This window comes from Pinus tabuliformis, chromosome 5_1 (genome assembly GCF_031772625.1).
Source record: "Pinus tabuliformis cultivar Carrire ecotype Pingquan chromosome 5_1, CPIR1, whole genome shotgun sequence".
Taxonomy (NCBI): Eukaryota; Viridiplantae; Streptophyta; class Pinopsida; order Pinales; family Pinaceae; genus Pinus; species Pinus tabuliformis.
In genome coordinates, this window is record NC_142305.1 from 186,085,878 (window position 1) to 186,110,980 (window position 25,103).

At 42.2% G+C, this 25,103-nt stretch overlaps 1 protein-coding gene across 1 annotated transcript in view; it reads right to left on the minus strand.

The window, feature by feature from the left end:
• LOC149164029 (DNA-directed RNA polymerase D subunit 2b-like) overlaps window positions 1-25,103 on the minus strand; it is a 310,324-nt gene that overhangs the window by 156,617 nt on the left and 128,604 nt on the right. Inside the window, exons 5-6 of the mRNA XM_089431932.1 lie at window positions 6,666-7,314; window positions 6,228-6,459 (exon numbers count right to left, since the gene is read on the minus strand). Coding sequence (XP_089288058.1) covers window positions 6,228-6,459; window positions 6,666-7,314 — 881 coding nt within the window. The remainder of the gene's footprint in view (window positions 1-6,227; window positions 6,460-6,665; window positions 7,315-25,103) is intronic.

The following is a 25,103-nucleotide window of genomic DNA, read 5'->3' on the forward strand; positions in this document are numbered from 1 at the left end:
GTTTGTGGTTAGCAAGTAAGGTTGATGGTATCTAGAGGGGCTGAAAGCTTGAGTCCACCTTATTCCCACTTGCATAGGTTTTCCTGGTCAAGAATCCAGTCTGTGGCATTGCAGTGCCTAAATTGTTGAGAGACTAATGGATAGATTGCCCTGGTCAGGAATCTATTCCATGGCATTGTGATGCCTAAAGTTCTTCATGGTTCATATAGTTGAGACTTGCCTTGTACTTGTATATGATGAATACCTCCCTAGTTAAGAGGGAGTGTTGGAAAATATAACTAGGTTTAGTCTTCATTTAATTTATTTGAGTCATCCTGAAATGTACTTTTCAAAAGAATAAAGAAAATAATTATTATATTATTATTATGACTTATTAAAGCATGGGTTTCATGCTTGGGTCACCATGTTTTAGGTCAAAGTCCCCATTGAGGACTTCTAGGATTTATTTTGAGTCAATAAAGTCATTGTACTTTTAAAGAGACCCTTCTTGGGCTTTTGAATCAAGTAAAAAGGTTAAGTATTGAGTCAAATATAATTTATGTATCCTCCACATCAAGTCGCCTAAAAGAGATAAGTTGGCCTAAGGCCACTAATTCGACCTCACATGGAGCCTATAAATACAAGGCAGTCGAATTCATGCACACACTCTCACAAGAAGTTTGATATCTCTTGAAGTCGGAAGAAGGGCAAAGTACAAAGCCAAGAAGCCAAAGGAAGTGCGAGTTGGGTGGAGTCTAAAGAGAAGAAGAAAAATGAAATTTTGGTGCTTCTCTCTCTCTCTGTTTCATGCCCTAGATTGGGAGATTGAAGTCTTCCAAGTTTTGTTGATGTTGGAAGTTGCCTGATACCAAAAGCTTCTACATAATCGAAGTTGTTGGAAGAGAGGTCTACGATCTGGAAGGCTGACTTGGTGTGGAGGTAAGGTTTGGTTTTTGTCTAGGGTGAAGAGTCTCAAATAATACTATTGAAAGGAAAAGAATTTTGACTGGGTTTTCCCCTCGAGGGGGGTTTTCCCTAGCATAGTGCCTACATCCGGTGTCCATTTTTTTATGTGCTTTCGCTTTGGTCATTGCTTGATGAACTAAAAGAAAGAAGATATAAAGAATCGTAATAACAAATCAAAAACATCACAAGTAATTATCAAGAATAAGAAAATATCTCTGCCTTTCTGATTTTCTAACAGTCTTCTTGTTGGATCACTAATCATCATCTCTGTTAATGTCTTGTTAGATAGGAAGTTGCATTTCATAATTGGAAATTGCATTAATCTCTTGTTGCATTTGCCTCATTTAAAATCACTGTTAATCACATCTCATCGTACTAACTCTTCCCTTGCAGCACCACCCTCAAGGGGGGTTTTTCCCTAGCATAGTGCCTACATCCGATGTCCATTTTTTTATGTGATTTCGCTTTGGTCATTGCTTGATGAACTAAAAGAAAGAAGATATAAAGAATTGTAATAACAAATCAAAAACATCACAAAGTAATTATCAAGAATAAGAAAATCTTTCTGCCTTTCTGATTTTCTAACAGTCTTCTTGTTGGATCACTAATCATCATCTCTGTTAATGTCTTGTTAGATAGGAAGTTGCATTTCATAATTGGAAATTGCATTAATCTCTTGTTGCATTTGCCTCATTTAAAATCACTGTTAATCACATCTCATCGTACTAACTCAAACACATCTCATCGTACTAACTCTTCCCTTGCAGCACCACTTGTCTTATAACTTGAAGCATACTTCATTGTTGTGCAAGTTCCTAACTTATTTTGAGCATCGTATTAACGCACTGGTCTCTTTATTCAATCTTAAGTGTCTCTTAAATAATCTAATCGAATATATCTCACATTGCTCATTAATCAAACTTTCTCCTAATTTTAATTAAGTTACTAAGATAGGTAGTTGCATCTCCTAGAACTTGTTGACTCTCAACAAGTTTCCCCTTCATTTTTCACCTTTAGGGACTACCCCCTTAGCTTGCCTAAGAGATAACATAAACAGAGTGAGTAGGGATCAAAGTGACAACCCCTACTCTGAGGGTTGCGCCTTTCAAAGTGTTACCTCATAAGGTTGGAAACATCTCCCACACTACACCTCATGAGGTTGGAAACATCTCCCACACTAGGGTGTACACCACAGGTGACAACAAGAAACATAAACATCGCACACTTCCCTAGAGTATGTCATCCCAATCAAAATATCTACACAATGAGAAACATCACAAGATCCATTCATTTAGTCAATGTAGAGGTACCTTCACCAAAAAAGTAATTGTTTGTTCAAGAGATCAAAATCAAACAAGTAAGCAATTCCAAAGTTCTTAGGTTCAAATATCCATTCCTCTAATCATTGAAAATTTCTAGCCAAAGTTAGAATTAAATATTTTGAATGTGTCATCCCCAATCAAAATATCTACACAATGAGAAACATTGCAAGATCCATTCCTTTAGTGTAGAGGTACCTTCACCAAAAAAGCAACTGTTTGTTCAAGAGATCAGCATCAACCAAGTAAGCAATTCCAAAGTTCTTAAGTTCAAATATCCATTCCTCTAATCATTGAAAATTTCTGGCCAAAGTTAGAATTAAATATTTTGAGTTTTCTAACTTTTTCTTTGACTCTTATATTTATTAGAGACATAGTGGGAAATAAATTTTCAATTTGGATCACAAGTCATATTTGCAATTTTGCGGTGCTTTCAGGTGCAAGTCTAATTCAGGTGTAAGTGTAATTGGTCCGTCTTTGAGAACATTCACATGAAGAGGAGAAACAATTTGGAACAATGATTGAATCAGTCTTTGAGAACATTCACATGAAGAGGAGAAACAATTTGGAACAATGATTGAATCATTTTTCTTTGTGCAGTACAACCTTTGATTCAGGCACAACCAATGGCTGAACCAAACACCTAATGTAGATCCCATTGTTTTGGAGGAGAGTGATCACCCTTGGAATGGGTAGTGGAGACTTGGCCAAAAAAAATTCAGGTTGATGAATTAGATGGATGGACTTGGATCCATAATTAGCACTAAGTACTAGCACTGATGTCCCTTTGATGCCCTTGGAGAATTGAGGCATAGTCCAAATGAGGAGGTAAAAGGTGTTGTTGACAATGAAGATTGCAACATAAGGGATGATTTTGGGTATATGTTATTTTTTGTAGCCTCTAGTGTTGGAAATAAGACTGAGAGGGGGGGGTGAATCAGTATTATCAAGTTCTTTTAACAAATCTTCCTTATTTACACTTTGAATTATTTTTGCATATTAGTACCATAAAATAATTGCATGAACAAGAAAAACAGATAGTCACACCAAAGAACACAAGATATAAGGTGGAAACCCAATGTGGGTGAAAACCACCTGCTGCAATATGTCTCTATCTTCTTTCAAATTAGAAACTCCTTTTACAATGATTTTGTACCGGTGCAGTCCTTTACCAGTACACAGGCTGCAACCTGCAGAGAGCTACAACTCTCTCTCGTTTTCCAGTCTCTCCTGGAAGGGAGCTACAACCCCTTACTTCTTTTCTTACAAGGACCACTTTTCATAAATTTTCAAACTGGATCCATAAACATCAAATGATCATCAAGTACATGTAAATTACACAGTCAACTGCAGTAACCAGATCAACAATAACAAAACTAACCCAGAACACCTTATCAACAGAAAAAATTCAGTCAACAGAAGATCTTAAGACAGATACGTAGTTTTTCTTTCTCTGGCCTGCGTCGCTACGCACTTCACCTTCTGCTTCCCTGCGTATACCCGCAGAGAGCCTTCTGCTGCACCGCGTGCCTACGCACTGCTTCTTCAATCGCGCTGCGTATTGTTACAGTAGGTACGCACCCAGAGACACTATCGCGCCGCGTACTGTTACTGTAGCCACGCACTCATAGACACTATCGCGTCGCGTACCTTTACTGTGCGTACGCACCTGAACCTCTGTCGCGCTGCGTACCCACGCAGTTCTCCTTCTTCTGCTCTGCGTACCCACGCAGCGCCTCTTCTTCTGCTCTGCGTACCCACGCAGCTCTCCTGTTTCTCCTCTGCGTACCCACGCACTTGCACCGATAATCACCTGCGTACTTCTGATTAGGGCCGAATTGGCAGTTCACCAGTGTGCCACAGTTAGTCAGATGCCCAGATCTGATCATGCGCTCGAGAGATCACCCTTCACAGATTCGCTTTCAACTTCACTTTCATATAGATCAAGCTTTTAAAACAATAACCCAATATTTCAGATCTTAAGATATTCAATTTGCAAAAGATGCATAGCCAAGTGATCTCCTTTGCTTTATATAGGCAAGCTCCTCCTAAAATCATGGATCAATACCATAGATAGCCAATAAATGGGCCCAAAAACATGGGGCTCAATAATAATAATAATATAAAACAATACCACGGGACAAAACCATAGAATCAAGAGCGGCGTGCTAAATACCACGGGCCAAACATAGGAAACCCCACGTGAACGCGCTTCTCTGCCCTGAAGTAAGTGAAACTGGGGGTACGCACCCTCTGAACGGGTGACCTGCGTGGGTGGCCGCAGTTCCTTCACGGTGTACCTGCGTGTACGCATCTTCTGAACTATTCTCCTGCTACTTCTTAATTTTCAACATTTTGAGAGCCTGATCAGAGCATTGCCACTTGAGGGTGTTGCCATCAAGTACAACATCTGTAACATAGAGCCATACCAGAATCATAATGCCAACATCTAGGCTACATCTTGATGTTTTTCTTGGACTCCAGAGTCCATTTATAACTTCATTACTTATGTATTTTGTTTCGGATACACTCAATGCCATTTTCCTTTGTTCCCCTTCACAAGCTGTATAGATGAGCAACACTCAATGCCATTTTCCGTTATTCCCCTTCACAAGCTGTATAGATGAGCAACTTTCATATTTCGTGTCTAATTATTTGGATCTACATTTATATACATGATTATATAAATGTAAGAAGACATCAATCTCACATAAGTCAGTTATATGGACTGCCTATGAATATTATGAATATTATTCTATCTATTAGTAACTGTCTATTCTTCTATCTATTAGTAACTGAAAAGCATGGAATTATTAAGACACACTTTTAGAGTACTGTGTAGGTGCTATAGGTAGATGCCTCAATCTACTTCTGAATTTCTTCCATGACTTCTAAAGCATTTAAACGAGATGAGAAAATTGAACGTTCCTATATATATACATATAAAGTTATAAACCACGTAAGGGAAATTGTTATAATGACTTGTATATTATTACTACTTTATTTTTTATATTTTGGTGATTCCATAGACAACATTGGGTGATACCTTGCACCATACCTTGCACCATGCCAAACCATTTGCTTGCAGCCACAAGGTCATGCCCATGCATCTCTTTTGTGCATTATTTTAAGTTAGCATCCTAATGGATGCTTTTTATATTGTGAATTTCACAAGTGGCAATCAGAATATCACATTTCCCTTATTGCCAACTAGATTCTTTGCAATTGCTCCTGTTATTCCATTAATCAGCGGTGAGGTATGTAAAATTATCAAGGATTATAATATTTGTGTATAAAAATGAGTTGTATTCCATCACTATATATTTTCATATTTTGGTTCTTCCATTGACAGCAGTGGGTGCTACCTTGCACCATGCCAAACCATTTGCTTGCGGACCCAAGGGCTCATCCATGCATCTCTCTTGTGCTTAAAATTAAATTACCATGCTAATGGGAATTCATTAGGTTGCAAATTCTACATGACAATCACAGATTCACATTTCTCTTATTGCCAACTAGATTCTTAGCAATTACTGCTGTCAATCCATTAAACAGCTGCAAAGTATGTATTATTATCAAGGATTATAATATCAGCAGAAGTTGAGAATGGAATTCTTGCCTATTCACAGTTTTCCAACTAACCCAAACAGCACTATCTCTCTATCGAACAAATTTTTTACAACTTATGTGTAGCTCCTATTTCAATAAAGTTATTGCGTTTATTTGTAAGGAAGCAAAGTAGGAAATCAATATAGACATAATTCTACGAATACTCAAATATATAAGTAGGAGAAACGCTAATGTAGCATCTTAGTGACAGAAATTAGATGTTTGCAGGCTTTCAGAAAAACAAGTCCTCAGAATCCTTCTCCCCTTAAAAAAATGGAAAAAACAAATGTCTTGTCTTGTCACCACCTCATGATACGTTGCATAACCTATAATATCATGAAACAGATGACTTACGGGTATCTTGCATCCCCTAGCTTTGCGGCATACTGGACTCTCAATCGCATTTTCCTCATCTCAGACACGACTTGTAATGGATTAATTTGCTTGACACTTGCAACAACACCAGTGCATTTTATAGTGGCGAGCATAGGATGAGACCAATTTCCTGTTGAAAATGCTCTCACAAGACCACTTGTGATGATTGAAGCATCAATATAATACTCTATGGACTTGAGATCCCTCCTTCCTGTTAAAGGAGGAAAGAAAGAAATCCACAAACAACAAAAAACCATTAATCCAAAAGCTAAAAACCATCGAATGGTACTACATTGATAACACATACCTCAATCATTTACCATATAAATCATCCTAAATGTTTTTAAAAAGGAAAGTACAATAAGAAAACACTTGTGCAGCTCAGCATTATAAAATACACTAAAGAAACTAGAGTACCTGAGAGATCTTTCTGAATTTGTTTGGTCATTTGGCTGCGGAAACGTTTAAGCAAGATTTCAAGTTCACGACTCAGCAGCTCACCTGCCAGTTCCAGTCTCTTATTCCTGTAATCATCTTTGTTTTCAACCGGTCTTCGTCCAAAATAAGATGATAGAAGGCAGTTGACCATATATCCCAAAAACATTGCCTTCTGATTATGCCCCACAATATATGGAAAGAGATGTGCATTCAAAACTTCTTCAGCATTCTTATTTTTAGGAAATGTGGATTTTTTGAGTTGAAGGTTAATGTAACCCCAAACTTCCTTTTTGTTTCGAAAGTCTTTCAATTCAGCCTCTGTTTTATGAAGGGATGACACCAATACGTGACTCATCTCATAATCATCACTTGCACAGCCTACCAAATGCATCATCTCTCTATCCGATTTCACACCTAGGGCATAAAATAACAGCACCAATGGAACTGTAACCCCGAAAAACCTTACAAACAGAACTTCTTTTCCTTTAGCTGTCTTTTCAAGTTTGACAGTAATTTTGCTTTTATTCCTTCCCAATCGACACCTAGAGGGTGTGTATGTGGCCATCCAACACGGTGCACTACATACCCAAATCCGACTGGCACACCGTACCTCTTGGCCAATAAAGATCTGTAAAGTAAGAATTTGAGGATTGTCAGCAATCTGATTGTCTTACCTAAAGTATAAGACATGAAAGCATATCTCATGGAGGCTATCCAGGTAAATTTCAAGCAAGCAGGAAATTGCTGTGGTTAGAACTTTCATAAAAGAGTACTGTTCATATCTTGTAAATGTAAAAGCTCGGCATAATAACAGAAAATAAAGGTGTCAAGCTGCACAAGTAACAATATATTATGGGCAATAGCAGCGGTGGCTCCATGGCAAGTTTTAGTTAGGCACTGGATAAAGCAAGCTCTTCACATTCATGATTTTAAAGTCCTTTCCAGTTGTGTGACATAAATGGGACAGATTTCCCAGTAGGAGGTACCATAGAGTCAAATTCTGGCTGATTGGTTCTCTATATAATCCATCTATTTCTATCATAGTGGAAAGAGGACTCCTTGTCCCCTTCGGATCCACAAAAGCAAATCTTATGACAGAAAAGGCAAACCCTATCCTACCATGGTGACAATTCAAAACATGAGTGCATATTACTGATGCTCGAGCTTTTGTGATCCCAGATTCTTCCCTGCTTTAGAGGGTGTGGGTTGCTTGGAAAGTAGTGTATAAGATCTGGGTTTGTTGATTGGAAACTTGAGGGACCTCGAGAGGCCTAGGATTTGGCATCATGTCCAATTTGAATGTTCTAGACTCCTAGTGGTCAATTTGGCCTTTCAGCTAGGTTTGCTAGAAAAATATTCACAAGGAAGGGCCTCTTTGTTGATTTGGGGTAGCGTCAGATATGCTCTAGGCCTCAAATTTTGTGGGGAGGCTTGGGCACATGGATTCCCAAGAACCCAGAAACCGTTTTGGAAAATTCCACCCAGAGATGATTTTATTAAAATAATTAATATTTTTAATGGAGTTCCTAAGTCTAAACTTAGGAAAATTAAAATATTAATGGGTATTAATCTAATTGTGGGTGAAACTTCTAGAAAAAGACAGAGATCGAGTCAAACGATCTGAGCCTTTGATTAGGAGTTAATTTAGGCCATTGGTTGTCCAACAGGAAGATATAAGAAGGGGCTTGAGGGTCATTTGGAAAACACACCAAGAGAGATCAACAAATCGATTTTCTGAAGTGAGAAGTTCTCAGGAGGAAAATTTGATTGAGGAGATCTCTTGCAGTTGAGGGGCAGGGATAGCTTCTGGAGAGAGAGAGATTTTCTCAGCCAGAGAATCATCAACAGAGAGAGGCAGAGGGTGATCCAGTAGCCCAAAGGCAGAGGTTGACACAGGGCCAGCAGGGCCACGTAGAGGTAGCGCAGAGGGTGAGAGAGAGTCGAAAATCTAGCAACAGAGTTAGTTTCAGTAGCCGAAAGTCGGCATGTGAGACCGGGAGGCTGAGAGCAGTGACTCTGGGCTGCAAATCGATTCCCCAGCTGGGTGACGCAATGCCTAGGAGAGTTGACGCTGGGACAACGTAGAGGCAGTGCAGGGCCTACCAGGGGCACCTCATCCAGTGACCGGATCAGCCGAGACTTTTTCTCAGTGATTGTGTGAGGTAATCTCACAAAGCTTCTGCCAGTATTTCTCTCTTTGTACCTGAATAACCCTGTGAGTTATTCAGCGATGTGTTCAGATTTTGCTACTGCTTAATAATAATAAACCCTCAAAACTACTGCACCAGTTTCCCGCATTGGGTTTTCCGGGGACATTTGTCCAAAAATAAATGTGTCCTATGTGTTTGTATTTCCTTGCTTAGTTTCTATGTTTCAGAATCATATTTAATTTGGTGTAGGTTACTTCAGTAATTTGCTTCAATATTTCAAGAAGAAATTTGAAATACAATCTAGGTGAAGTAGATTCAACTGGTTGCAGTAGGATTCCTGAGATTGTTAGATCTAGGAATTTTCACTCTTTTGGTCAACAATCCTACTGGTTGGGTCAACTCTCCTTTGTTCCTCTAGGAAGCTTCGCACTCCTGTACATGCCTCAACACAGCTCCCTTGACGCCCTTCCAAGTGAAGCGCTCTCTCACTGCCATATAAGTCTTCATAAACCCCTAGTGCCCAGACAAAGGAGAATCATGAGCTACTCTAAGGACACACTCTCTCAACTATGATCCCGAAACCAAAAATATGTGCCCCTTATAATAAGTAACCTCATTCATCACCCTGTAGCGCTCCTTTGCATGGCTGCCCTCCAAGATCTCGCACACCCGACGATCCTTGGAGTACTCTACCAATAACGGAGCCTTCCAGTCATGACAAATGCTCATGAGTGAAAGCCCAGCTAGTCTCCCGGACAGTGCATCTGCCACTATGTCGTAACTTGTGCTTCCCCCGCACATACTCAATATCAAAATCGTAGGCCTGCACTTTGTGGCCCCATCTTTGTTGTCTGTCATTGAGGCCTTGCTGCCCCATGAAATGGCGAAGACTGTTGTGATCTGTCTTCACCCGAAATCAATTCCCCACCAAATACTGTCTAAATTTGGCCAATGCATGCATTATGGCCAACATCTCCTTGTCATAAATGGAATACGGCGTCTCATGAGGTAGAAGCTTTTGGCTCTCGAAATCAATAGGGTGCCCTCCTTGGGACAAGACTGCCCCAATCCCTACACCTGATCCATTGCATTCCAATGTGAAACGCTGAGTAAAATCTGGGAGTGCCAATATCGGGCAACAACTCATCATCTCCTTGAGGCGATCAAATGTTGCCTGAGCTCCCTTTGTCCACACAAAAGCCCCCTTCTTAGTCAGATCAGTGAGGGGTGCTACCAACTGTGAGAAGTCCTTCACGAACTTCCGATAATAGGTACAAATTCCCAAAAATCCTCTCAACGCTGTCACATCTCGGGGTTCTAGCCAATCCCAAATGGCTCGAATTTCTCCTAGAGCACCTTGACCCCATCTACACCTATGATATGTCCCAACTACAGCATCTCCATCGGCCCAAACTCGCACTTGGACATCTTAGCGTAGAACTACTGCTCCAATATACGCAAGACTGTCTCTAAGTGTTGCAGGTGCTCCTCCCATGCCCTGTTGTATACCAAGATTTCATCAAAGAATACTAGTACAAACCTCCTCAACTAGCCGCAGAACACATGGCTCATGCACGATTGAAAATTAGTTGGTGCATTGGTCAACCCAAAAGGCATAACCAAGAACTCGAAATGCCCATAATGACACCTGAAAGTTGTCTTCGGGATGTCCTGCTCTCTCACCCGAATCTGATTATACCTGGACCGCAAATCTATCTTAAACAAGTACTTGGCTCCTCTAACTTCATCCATCAACTCATCAATGCGCGGAATGGGGTACCTGTTCTTCAACGTCTTCTTGTTAAGGGCCCTATAGTCAATACACATGTGGAGAGTCCCATCCTTCTTCTTCACCAGCACAACTGAAGAAGCAAACAGACTGGAACTCAGCCTGATGTATCCCAATCCCAATAATTCCCTGATGGCCCTCTCGATCTCGTCGTTATAGGCCTTGGGATGCCTATAGGTTGTAGTGATGATTGCCTGCACACTAGGCTCCAGCTCTATAGTATGCTCGAATCCCTTGTCAGGGGGTTGTCCCAGTGTGAAAATTCCTAAACCAGAATCCCTACTGTAGCAACTGATGATATTTCTCCTACTTGTTAGATTTACATGAACAAGTTATTTGCAGTTTCCTACGACAAATATTTAAATACATACACTACATCCTTCACTTAATTAATTTAATGCGGAAACAAGAGACTGAGCAAGAAAGAAAATGCAACACAATAACACCGTTATTTTGGACAATTGTCCCGGGGAAAACCCAATGCAGGAAAACCGGTGCAGCAGATATGAGGGTTTATTATCAGTGTTGATAATATTGCCGATATATCGGCGATATTCGAAAATATCGTGATATTTTCGGCAAAACGATAAATCGCCAACAAAATATCGCGATTTATGTTTTGAAAATATCGACAAAATATCACGATATTTTCAAAATATCGGCAAAATATCGCGATATTTTCAAAATATCGGTAAAATATCGCCATCTTTTGAAAATATGGGCTATGTTTAAACATCTGAAAAAAATTGATTTTTTATGCTTACCGATATTTGCCAATATTTTGTCGATATTTTCGCCGATATTGCCGATAAGATGTTTTCTGGTCCCTGCCGATATTTTGCCGATACCGATATTATCAACATTGTTTATTATTATTAAGCAGTAGCAAATTCTGAATACATCTTTGAATACCTCAAGGATTATTCAGTTACAGAGAGAAATATTGGCAGAAAGAATTGTGAGATTACCTCACACAATCACTAAGAGAAATCCTGAATGATCCAGACACTGGATGAGGTGCCTTTGGCAAGCCCTGTGTTGCCTCTGCGCAGTCCTCATGTAGTCCCTGCGTCAGCCCCTCTAGGCACTATGTCACCCAGCCAGCTGATCAATTTGCTGCCCGAAGTCACTGCTCTCAGCCTCCCGATCTCACACCCCGACTCCCGGCTTCTGAAACTGACTCTGCTGCAAAATTTCGGACTCTCTCTCACCCTCTAGGTTGCCTCTGCGTGGCCCTGTGTCAGCGTCTACATGAGAGCTGCTACATCACTCTGCCTCTCTCTGTTGATGATTCTCCGGCTGAGAAAATCTCTCTCTAGATGCTATCTCTTCCCCTCAACTGCAAGAAATCTACTCGATCAAAATTTCCTCCTGAGAACTTCTGACTTCAGAAATTCTATCTCTTGATCTCTCAATGTGTCTTCCAAATGACCCTCAAGCTTCCTTAAATAATCTACTTGTTGACATTCAACGACCCAGATTTAAAAGCTAATCAATGGCTAAAGATCATTTTAGCTCGATCCTCGTCTTCTTCTATAAGTTACACCCACAATTAGATTAATACCCATTAATATTTTTAATTTCCTAAGTTTAGACTTAAGGCCCAATAAAAAAATATTAATTATTTTAATAAAATTGTTTGCGTGGAATTTCCCAAAAATGCTTTCTGGGTTCTTTGGAATACATGTGCCCAAGCCTCCCTGCAAAATTTGAGGCCTAGAGCACATCTGATGCTACCCCAAATCAACACCCAGCAGTATATCTCCAAAGACTACCGAATACCTATCCAGCATTGCCTATATGTCTGGATGTGGTGGTACAGTCTTTCCCCCAGCCTCTAAAATCCTCAGCTCCACTGCCCATGCTATGTCTCCATGCCTCAAATCGGCCTCCATCCTGTGAGTTGAAATTGTCTGAGGGGGGTACGAAAGCATGCCCCGAAGAACCACCGACTTGCCATCTAGTCCAACAAACTCTGTCACAAGCTGCTTCCACTCGGTGGTAACCCGGCCAAGGGAATACAACCATTGGACACCCAACCCCACATTGGTGTCCGGAACATCTAACACAAAAAAATGGCTTGTCATCGTATAGTTCCCCATAGTCACTATTAGAGTGGGAACATATCGAGTACACTGCATAGTCCCGTCTTCTGGTATTAGGACTAAAAACCCCTCAAACTCTATAGTGGTGATGTGAAAATTTCTAAACAGAAATTCTATTACTGCAGCAATTGACTTATTTCACCTACTTATTATTCCCAATAAGTTACTTATGAAATCCCTTCAGTAAATATTAAAATAAATTCTACTGCAGATATCACATCATTATACAGAAACAAATATATGCACAAGAATCAATCACATCAACACAGTTATTTTTGGAGAACTGTCCCTGGAAAAATCCAATGCAGGAAAACTGGTGCAGCAAAGGAGGGTTTTATTAATCTTCAGCAACAATCGCTTTTACAGAAAAATTTATATCGACACAGGGAGAAAACACCAGATACTTTTCTCCGAGACTTTCCGACAACCTGAAGAGCTCCCTTTCTCTACTGCATCAGCCCTGCATCATTCTACGTGGCTCTGCGTAGCTCTGGTCCCTCTCTGCGTCATCCCTGCATCTCCCTCTAAGTTGTCTCTTAGAGTCCCCGCGACACTTCTTCTGAGATCCCTGACTATTGCTCATCCCCCCTCTTCCTCCACCCTGCAACTCTGCCTCTGAAATCGATGTCCTTCTCTCTGAGAATCATTTTTCCTTGGGATACTGAGTATCTATTGGTCTATCTCCAAATGACCCTCAAGTATTCTCTTATACTTTTCCTGTTGATGAATCAACAGTCGAGATAAAGTCCCTAATCAACGGCTAAGATTAAAACAGACTTGATCCTCGTCTCTTAGAAGCTTCCCATCCTTATCTTTATTAATACCCATTAATATTTCTATTTTCCTAAGTTTAGACTTAGGAACCCATTAAAAATATTAATTATTTTAATAACTCCTCATCCAGATGGAATTTTTCAAAATGATTTCTGGGTCTTGGAGATCTCATGTGCCTTAGCCTATCCTCCAAATTTCAAGGCTAGAGCACACCCCATGCTACCACAAATCAACACTCCCTCTTAGCGAGGAATGTGCTCTAATAATGCTCCACCATTGAACATCACACTGACCCTTCTGCACCAGTACCTGTGCTGATGCTTGACATGTTGCCTTACATCATCTGTACTACCGCTTTCTATACTATTTCCCATGACACTACCACTGTTACTGCTACATCTCTACTGCAACTCCCTCTTAATCTGTTGCATCATGCTGCTCATAGCACTGCCACTACTAACTGCTGCACTGCAACTTCTGATACTTATCCATTATTGAAATGGATTCTTTACCATCCCCATCTTCTCCCTGAAATGAACAAACTTTGTTCTTCGTAAAGCCTTGGTGAGGATGTTTGCCACCTGTTCTCCTATAGGAGTGTAGCTCAACTGTACTACTCCTCGCTGGACACAGACAAAGTGACCCCTAATATCAATGTGCTTTGACTGATCATAAAATACTGGATTCTCAGAGAGCTTGATGCAACTCTGATTATCACACATGATCCTGGTCGCTTCCATCCTTCTATTGAATAGGTTCACAGGCAATTTTCTAAGCCATATGGCTTCGCACGAAGCTGTGCTAATGGCCATATATTCTGCTTTTGCTGAGCTTAGAGCTACGAATTTCTATTTCCTACTGCACCAGGAAGTCATCCCCGATCCAATGTTGAAACAGTACCCAATGGTACCTTTCCGATCTACCGAACTTCCAGCACAATCTGCGTCAGTGAACCCTCTCACCATGATGTCATTGCCTCTGGTGTACAATAGTCCATGTTCGACTGTTCCTTGTATATACCTAAGAACATGTTTGGCTCCTGCCCAATGCGCCCTCTTAGGTTTCACCATGAACTGACTGAGGGTGTTGACATCATAACAAATGTATGGCCTGGTATTGACCAGATACATCAAGGATCCTATGAGTTGCCTGTACAAGGTGGGATCAACATCTTTGTCTTCTGATGCATCAATTTTCTTCTAGTTGGTGATCATTGGAGTAGCCATAGGCCTACAGTCCTACATCTTAAATCTCTTTAGAATTTTGTAGCATATCTCCCTTGCCCAAGGAAGATCTCACCCTTCTGCTGCCAAACTTCCAACCCCAAGAAATAATGCATCTTTCCCAAATCCTTCATGTCGAATTTTGTGGCTAGATTCTTCTTGCAATCCTCGATAAGCTTGGATGATCCTTTCAAGAAGAGATCATCCACATATAATACTAGGACTAGAGGCTCATTCTCTACAACCAGATAGTAGATATTGGGATCTGCATCACTCTTGACGAACCCTATCTTTTGCAAGTAGCCATCAATTCGACCATACGATGCTCTAGGTGCCTGTTTAAGCCCATACAAGGCTTTCTTTAATTTGCATACATGAGATTTCTTCTCATGTGTCTCAAAGCTTTCTGGTTGTTCAATGTATACTTCCTATTCTATTACCCCGTTCAAAAATGTCATCTTAACATCCATCTGATGAATCTCCCACCCCATCTGAGCTGCAAGAGATATCACGATTCTAATAGATGTATATCTAGCTACTGGGGCGAAGGTTTCTTCGTAGTCTATCCTTCTAAGCATACCCCTTGGCCACAAACCTGCCTTTGTATTTCTCCACACTTCCATCTAAAGCATATTTGATCTTGTAGATCCATCCCGAACCTAGCATTGATCCGTCTTGAGGCCTAGGCACCACTTCCCAGACATCATTCACCATCATAGAGTTGTATTCCTATTGATTTGAGGTAGCATCGGATGTGCTCTAGCCACGAAAATAGGTGGAGAGGCTAGAGCACATGAGATCTCCAATACCCAGAAATGGTTTGGGCAGATTCTAAACAGTTTGGGAGATATTAAAATAATTAATATTTTTAATAGAGTCCCCAATTCTAAACTTAAGGAAAATAAAATATTAATGTGAATTAATATAAAACTGTGTTAGAAGGGTCCAAAAGTTATGAATCAAGCCAGAGTTAATCTTAGCCATTGATTAGGGACTTAATCTCAGTCGTTGATTTGTCAACTAGAAAAGTATAAGAGAAGGCTTAAGGGTCACTTGGAGAACACACTGAGGGAGTCCAGTGAGTTCAATTTCTGGAGCGGGGTTAGCTGAGAAATTCGAACTAGTGGTCTGGTGAGCAGTCAAGAGGCAGCAAGTATGGAACAGAGAGACGAATCAGGCACAAGAGACCAGCGCTGAGGCAGGAGAGGCAGACGCGGGGCATTTCAGGCAAACGTAGAGGCAGCAAGAGATTGCGCAGAGGGCCTGCGTGGGTGACGCAAAGAGGCCCAGGGCTGACGCAGAGTGTCTGGGAGCCACGCAGAGGTCAGTGAAGCTGACACTGGGACTGGGAGAAGTGCTGGAGAATTTTTTCTATCTGTGGATAAGCCAGTTTGGCACCTTGTTGTACTGAAGAATTGTTGAATAATAAAATCCTCCCTTGCTGCACCGGTTTTCCCACATTGGGTTTTCCCCAGAACTATTGTCCAAAATATCTATGTCAATGTGTTGATTCTTGTACATGTGTTTGTTTCTGTATTACGGTATGATATCTGCAACAGAATTTATTTTAATGTTTATTGAAGGAATTTCATAAATAACTTATTGAAGAATAAGTAGGAAAAGTAAAACAGATGTTGCAGTGATAGAATTTTGACATGGTATCAAAGTGAGTAATCAAAGACAGAAAGGGAAAATTGGTTATGGGTCGAGACCACGATGCAGAGGCATCCAAGTCAGGGGACTCGCACAAATTTTTAGAAGATTGCACAACAGAAAGAGACTTCGATTTCTCTATGTTGGCTTCCAAGTTGGAAGAAGAAGTGGCTTTTATGACTAGTTCTGTATCATCAGAAGTGTGGTATATAGATAGTGGAGCCTCGTGGCATATGACGGGAATTAGCGAGGGTTTCTCAGAATATCGAGAAGAGAAGATGAACTTTCAGATCACCATGGGGATCAAGGCAAAGTGTACTCTAGTAGGGAACGGTACCACCTCGTGGCATATGACGGGAATTAGGGACGGTTTCTCAGAATATCGAGAAGAGAAGATGAACTTTCAAATCACCATGGGGAACAAGGCAAAGTGTATTCTAGTAGGGAAGGGTACCATAGTTTTTCAAACAGAATCGGGAGAACGGTTCTGTGCTACAAATGTGCTGCATGTACCAGGATTGGGGATGAACTTACTTTCTGTGTCGCAACTTCAAGGCAAGGGCTCTGATGTCTACTTCATCAAGGAGAAGGAATACGTCAAACACCCCAGCTAGAAAAAGAAAGTGTAGATTGGAATCAAAAGTAACAAGTTGTATAGATTACAACTAAAATCACCAATGGCACTAATAGGTAGTCATGGAGACAAGGACTTGAATGAACTGTGGCACAAAAGAATGGGTCATTTGCACCGTGGAGCTCTCAGAATTCTCAGGAGCAATGTAACAGGAGTTTTGAATCTGAGTACGGAACGAGATGATGTATGCAGAGGATACGCTCTAAGAAAGTATGCCAAGGCAGCATTTCCTAGGAGCAAACACAAGGCCAAGAGTGTACTAGGATTGATACACTCAAATATCTGTGGACCTATGTCTGTCAAAGCTTTCAGTGGTGCCGAGTATTTCCTTACCTTCATTGTTGACCTCTCAAGGAAAACTTGGATTTAATTTCTGAAAACCAAGGGCGAGGTTTTTTGTCGATTCAAAGAGTTCAAGGCTCTGGTGGAGAATCTGACTGGGAAGAAAATAAAAGTTTTGCGCTCAAATAACGGTGGAGAGTATGTCGATAAGGACTTCACTGATTTTTGCGTTAAGGAGGGAATCAAAAGAGAGTGGACAGCTCCCTACAATCCGAAGCAGAATGGAGTAGAAGAAAGAAAGAACAGGACTATTGTAGAAGCAGTCAGGGCCATAATATATGATCAGGATATGTCGAAATTCTTGTGGGCGGAAGCATGCAACGCAGCAGTCTATGTTCAGAACATGAATCCTCATCGGGCGTTGGGCAAGATTAGTCCAGAGAAAGTTTTCACAGGGAAGACACCCAAAGTCAGTCATTTCAGTTTTCACAGGGAAGACACCTGAAGTCAGTCATTTCAGGATATTTGGGAGTTTAGCATATTGCCGCATACCAGAGGAAAAGAGGAAGAAGCTGGAAAAAACTGCGGAAAAGGGATATCTGATGGGATATAGTGAGAACGCTAAGGCATACAGAATCTACCTTCTAGGGAGCAGGAAGGTAATAGTTCGACGAGATGTAAACTTCATGGAGGACAGGGCTTTCAGAGAATCTCGTGAGATGCCTTAAGAGGAGTCACTGGTTAAGCCTCTTCAACCAACGGAAGTAAAAAATTCTTCCTCGGGTCAGGAAGATTCTCAAGATGAGGAGGAGGAGTTAACAGAAGCACTTGCTGGCAGAGGAAGAACTGTTGGAATTTCTAAGTCTAACCCGTTAGAAACCCTTCATGTACTTTCTGATTTATTCCTACCTACTTGTTCTGTTAATTAACAAGTTATTTACCATGTAAATACTGGAAATAAATACAAGTGCATGCTCAACACATTACAAATCATCAACTAAAGGAAACAGAAACAAGCACACAAGTGACACCGTTATTTTTGGACTAATGTCCCCGGAAAAACCCAACGCGGGAAAACTGGTGCAGCTATCTGAGGGTTTAATTTATTAAGCAGTTTCAAAATACAATCTGGGTGCCAAATCTATCTCACCCAACAGAGAAAAATCTCAGCAGTAGTACCTCTCTACTCAGAAGCCGATATTCTCGCTGAAACCACGGATAAACACTCCGGCAACTCCACAACTCCAATCTGCCCCACGAAACCCCAGCATCAGCCTCTAGGGACTACATCAGCTCTCTCTGGCTCAGCGTTAGCCCAGCGTCACCCTAGCTTGGCCTGCATCAGCCTCTAGAGGCACTACGTTAGCCCTTTAGCCCTCTGCATCACCCATGTTGGCCCTCTGAGGCACTGCGCAACTCCTGACTGGCTCTACGTGAGCCCTGGCTGGCTCTGCGTGAAACCTTCGCTGGTTCTGCGTCCCTCTCTCCGGCTACTACGTTGATCCTCCCGGTGCTATCTCTGCCTCTCTGCTTTTGTATTCACTGCCCCTCAGTTGCAACTTTGATCACTCTCTCAACTTTCTCAGCAACCCCAACCCCAGAAAGTCAAAATCTTGATCTCTAGGTGTGTTTTCCAAGTGACCCTCAACTCTCCTTTTATACTCCTCTCGTTGACAAATCAACGGCCCAGATTAAGTCCCTAATCAACGGCTAAGATTAGATATGGCTTGATCCATGACTTTTGGACCATTCTAACACAATTTATATTAATTCACATTAATATTTTATTTTCCCTAAGTTTAAACTTAAGGACTCCATTAAAAATATTAATTATTTTAATATATCCCAAACTGTTTAGAATCTGCCTAAACCATTTTTGGGTATTGGAGATCTCATGTGCTTTATCCTCTCCACCAATTTTCGTGGCTAAAGCACATCCGATGCTACCCCAAATCAACACTCCCTCTTAGCAAGGACTGTGCTCTAGCAATACTCTTCACTGAGCATCACCCTGATCATCCGGCATCGGTCCTAGTACTGATGCTAGGCCTGCTGCCCAACACCCTCTATACTGCTACCCATGGCCCTGCCACTGCCACTGCTGCATCCGTACAACAACCTCTCTCATCATGTTGCATCGTGCTGCCCATAACACTGCCACTCTAACTGTTGCACTGCAACTCAGTCACTGAGAAGTAAGTAACTGATCTCCCAACGACATCTCTGTCAGGCTAGAGACACTCCCTCTTAGCAAGGATTGTGCTCTAGTAATACTCTTCACTGAGCATCACCCTGATCATCTGGCATCGGTCCTGGTGCTGATGCTAGGCCTGCTGCCCAACATCCTCTGTACTGCTACCCATGGCCCTGCCACTGCCACTGCTGCATCCGTACAACAACCTCTCTCATCATGCTACCCATAGCACTGCCACTCTAACTGTTGCACTACAACTCAATTACTGAGAAGTAAGTAACTGATCTCCCAACGACATCTCTGTCAGGCTAGAGACACCCATGATGCCGAAACTCCCTCTGTCGCTGACAAGTGCCCCTTCTCTGACCTCTACACTGCTGCAAGGACTCCATACATCTCGCACCGTTGCACACTTCTCTGTGCCATCTTGCACTAGTGCAACACTCCTGTGCTTCTCGCACTGTTGCCTCACGTTGTCGTGGGAATCCTACATTGTAGCTCCCATTGTCACTCCATCTGCATCCGTCTCTACTGACATCACCAGTACTACTACTCCTCTTCGAGGCTCTCGTAGCAAGGTCTAATCCAAGAGGCTAGGTACCTCGAGGATCCTACCCCTCATCGCCTCTAGTCCGTCCAACTACAACTCGATGTCTCCCCACTTCCACTCAAGTGGTGTGTGTGTACTCATGGCACAGTCATCGTCTGTCTCCACTTCCTTCTCTGCCCTTACCGATGTTGCCTTGGTCTCGGAGGCCTCTCCCTTACTCTTCTTCCTTGGACACTGGGTCGCATAATGACCCAACTCCCCACAGTGGAATCATTTTACCTTTGAGAGGTCCTTCTTCCGTTTCTCCTGATTTCCCCCAGATGCTAGGGCAGCGTCCACTTCCTCCTCCTCCTTGATTCTGATCCCCTTGTCGCTGCTTCCCGCCTTGCTCAGCCTTTTGATCCATTCTTGGTGAAGAGCAGCCCACATTTCCTCCCAATCTGGAAAGGTCGCCCTGCCCAGTATGCTCTGGACAAACACCTCCTAGTCTTCTGAGACTACGTCCAAGGCTGTTCTCACCATTAATTCTTGATCCGGCGTGGCCCCTATGGAAGTCAGTTGATCCCGGAGCTCCTTCAATCAACCGAGGAAGGGGTCAATCTGTTCTCCCTTCTACATCTGGTATGATCACAGCTGATTTTCTAGTAACATCTTTCTCTGCACATAAGTATGCTGGTACAATTTCTTTAGGGCCTCCCCCATCTCATTTGACGTGTCCTTTTCAGGGATGTGGTACTACATGGTCCTTGACCCCGTTAAGAATGATGCTCTTGGCCCTCACCATTGCCTCCTCGTACTTGTCATTATCAACAGGGTCAACTGGGATAGCTATCGTCCTCAAGGCAAAGTGCTTGACACGATTTGTATCTAGAACAGATAGGATTCTGGCCTTCCAGAGTACGAAGTTTGAGGCTCTGTCCAGTTTGTCCTGGTCTCTTACCCTTGAATTTCTTGGTGTGACTCTCTCTGAGCTTCGATTTCCCTCCTGGAAACCCTTCTGCCAATGTCAATATGCCCCAACTACGATCATTAGTGCAGTTGCACCATTGATCTGGATTTCTTGGCTAGAAACCCTCGGTAGCAACTCCCTCCTCCTTGGTCTTGCCCTATTAGGTACTCTTTACTATTCTAACTACGGTACCCCACCAGCTCCACTCTGCAACTTACCCACAGCCTCCTAAACCCCATCAAACTAAAGGTTAGAGCTCCTAGGCTCTGCGCAATCCCGACACCGGCAAATCAACCAACTGCGTCAACCCTCCTGGCCTCTGCGTCAACCTGTCTTTGCTCCCTCAACCTCTGTGCTGCCTCTCCCTGGCTCAATCTTGATGATGAAGGCACTGCGTCACCCCTTCCTTGCTGCTACTCTGCTAAGAACAACTTTTGTCACTCGGGACGAGTGTTTTTTGCTGCTTTTGCTCTGCTCAGCTGATGTCCTCAGTTCTCCTATGATCTGCAACCACGCTCTGATACCATGTTGGAATTTCTAAGTTTAACCTGTTAGAAACCCTTCATGTACTTTCTAATTTATTCCTACCTACTTGTTCTGTTAATTAACAAATTATTTACCATGTAAATACTGGAAATAAATACAAGTGCATGCTCAACACATTACAGATCAACTGAAGGAAACAAAAACAAGCACACAAGTGACACCATTGTTTTTGGACTAATGTCCCCGGAAAAACCCAATGCGGGAAAATCGGTGCAGCTATCTGAGGTTTTGATTTATTAAGCAATTTCAAAATACAATCTGGGTGCCAAATCCGGCTCACCCAACAGAGAAAAATCTCAGCATTAGTACCTCTCTACTCAGAAGCAGATATTCCGGCTGAAACCCCGGATAAACACTCCGGCAACTCCACAACTCCAATCTGCCCCATGAAACTCCAGCGTCAGCCTCTAAGGACCGTGTCAGCTCTCTCTGGCCCAGCATTAGCTCAACATCACTCTGGCTTGGCCTATGTCAGCCTCTGGAGGCACTACGTCAACCCTCTGGCCCTCTGCGTCACCCATGCTGGCCCTCTAAGGCAATGCATAGCTGTTGGCTGCCTCTGCGTGAACCCTTGGTTGGTTCTGCATCCCTCTCTCCAACTAATGCGCTGATCCTCCCGGTGCTTTCTTTGCCTCTCTGCTTCTGTATTCATTGCTCCTCAACTGCAACTCTGATCACTCTCTCAACTTTCTCAACAAACCCAGCCCTAGAAAGTCGAAATCTTGATCTCTTGGTGTGTTTTCCAAGTGGCCCTCAACCCTCCTTTTATACTTTTTCTTGTTGACAAATCAACGACCAAGAGTAAATCCCTAATCAACAGCTCTAAGATTAGATCTGGCTTGATCCATGACTTTTGGACCATTCTAACACAGTTTTATATTAATTCACTTTAATATTTTGTTTTCCCTAAGTTTAGACTTAGGGACTCCATTAAAAATATTAATTATTTTAATATCTCCCAAACTATTCAGAATCTGCCCAAACCATTTCTGGTTATTGGAGATCTCATGTGCTTTAGCCTCTCCACCAATTTTCATGGCTAGAGCACATCCGATGCTAACCCAAATCAACAAGAACTAGCAAGGAACTTCGTCACATTCCGCGAGATGCAGAAGACTTCATCAGTGTGCCAAGAAACATTAAGAGGGAGCGAAAACAGCCAGATAGATATCAGGCATTAGTAGCTCAAGATGGGGAGCCTATCAGTTTCAAGGAGGAAGCTCAACATCAAGATTGGCTAGACGCGATGGTAGAGGAGTACAACTCCATAATGGTGTGAAAATTCTATCACTACAGCAACTGATTTACTTTTCCTACTTATTTCATCATAAGTTATTCATGAATTTACTTCAACAAAAATTAAAATAAATATTGTTGCAGATATCACACCGTAATACAGAAACAAACATATGCACATATTGACACAGTTATTTTGGACTAATGTCCCCAGAAAAACCCAATGTGGGAATACCAGTACAACAAGGGAGGATTTTATTATTCAGCAATCTTCTTGTACAACAGGGTGCCAAACTGGCTTCCCCACAGATAGACAAACTTTGAACACTTTTCTAAACCCAGCATAGGCCCTACTAACCTCTGCTATAGCCTAAAACCCTCTGCGCAGCCTCTCTAGGCTTCTGTGTCACTCCTACAGCCTCTGCGTGGATGATGCAGGCCCTTCTGGCTCTGCATAGTCTCTGCTGCCTCTGCGTGGCTTCCTCTGGCTCTGCATCTGCCTCTTCTGCACTGATCTCCCGTCTCTTTGTTCCGTACTTGCTGCCTCCTGATTGCTTTCCAGACCACTGGTTCAATTTCTCAACAAACCCCGCTCCAGAAATTCAGAAATTGAACTGACTGGTCTCCCTCAGTGTGTTCTCCAAGTGCCCCTCAAGCCTCCTCTTATACTTTTTCTATTGACATCTCAATGGTCAAGATTAAGTCCCTAATCAAAGGCTAAGATTAGATTTGGCTTGATCCATGTCTTTTGGACCATTCTAACACAGATTCATATTAATACACATTAATATTTTATTTTCCCTAAGTTTAGACTTAGGGACTCCATAAAAAATATTAATTATTTTAATATCTCCTCATCTGTTTAAAAATCTGCCCAAACCCTTTATGGGTATTGGAGATCTCATGTGCCCCAACCTCTCCACCAAATTTCGTGGCTAGAGTGGATCCGATGCTACCCCAAATCAACACTCCCTCTTAGCAAGGACTGTGCTCTAGCAATACTCCTCACTGAGTATTACTCTGATCATCCGGCATCGGTACCTGCGCTGATGCTAGGCCTCCCTGCCCAACATCCTCTGCACTGTTGCATCCTGTACTGCTGCCCATGGTTCTACCACTGCCATTGTTGCATCTGTGCCACTATTGCATCTGTACGACAGCTCCCTCTACATCCGTGTCGTTGTTGGTCCTTTCTCCCAGCATTGCATCCGCACTGCACCTTCCTCAACATCTGTGTTGTTGTTGGTCCTTTCTCCCAACACTACATCTGCCCTGCAACTCCCACTGCATCTGTGTTGTTGTTGGTCCTTTCTCCCAACACTGCATCTGCACTGCAACTTCCTCTTCATTCATGCTGCTAACACACTACTTCTTAAAGGGGTTCTTTACCATCCCCATCTTTTCCCTGATGTAGTCAAATTTTGACTTTCCAAGGGCCTTGGTGAGGATATCTGCCACTTGTTCCCCCATAGGAGTGTAGCTCAACTGTATAGCTCCACGTTGGACACAATCTCTGACAAAGTGACATCGAATATCAATATGCTTTGACCTATCATGAAATACTGGGTTCTCAAAGAGTTTGAAGCAACTCTGATTATCACACATTATCCTGGTCACCTCCATATTTCTTCTTAATAGGTTTACGAGTATTTTTCTAAGCCATATGGCCTCACATGAAGCCGTGCTTGCTGCCATATATTCTCCCTCAGACGAGCTCAGAGCCACGGACTTATGTTTCCTACTGCACCAGGAGGTTATTCCTGATCCAATGTTGAAACAGTACCCAGAGGTACTTTTCCGATCCACTGAACTTCCTACCCAATCTACATCAGTAAATCCACTCAACCTGATATCCTTCTCCTTGTTATACAAGAGCCCTTAATCAACCATTCCCTGTAAATTACCTGAGAACGTGCTTGGGTGCTGCCCAGTGAGCCCTCTTTGGTTCCACCATGCACTGAAGAGGGTGTTGACAGCGTAGCAAATATTTGGCCTGGTATTGACTAGATACATAAGGGACCCTATGAGCTGTCGGTATAGGGTGGAATTGACATCCTTGTCTTCTGATGCATCAATCTTCTTCCAGTTGGTAATCATTAGTGTAGCCATAGGTCTACAGTCTCCCATCCCAAACCTTTTCAGAATTTTTGTAGCATACCTTCCTTGCCGAAGGAAGATTTCTCCTTTCCACTGCCAAACTTCCAACCCTAGAAAATAGTGCATTCGTCCCAGATCCTTCATATCGAATTCTGTGGCTAGATTCTTCCTGCAGTCTTCAATGAGTCTGGATGATCCTATCAAGAAGAGATCATCCACATATAATACTAAGATA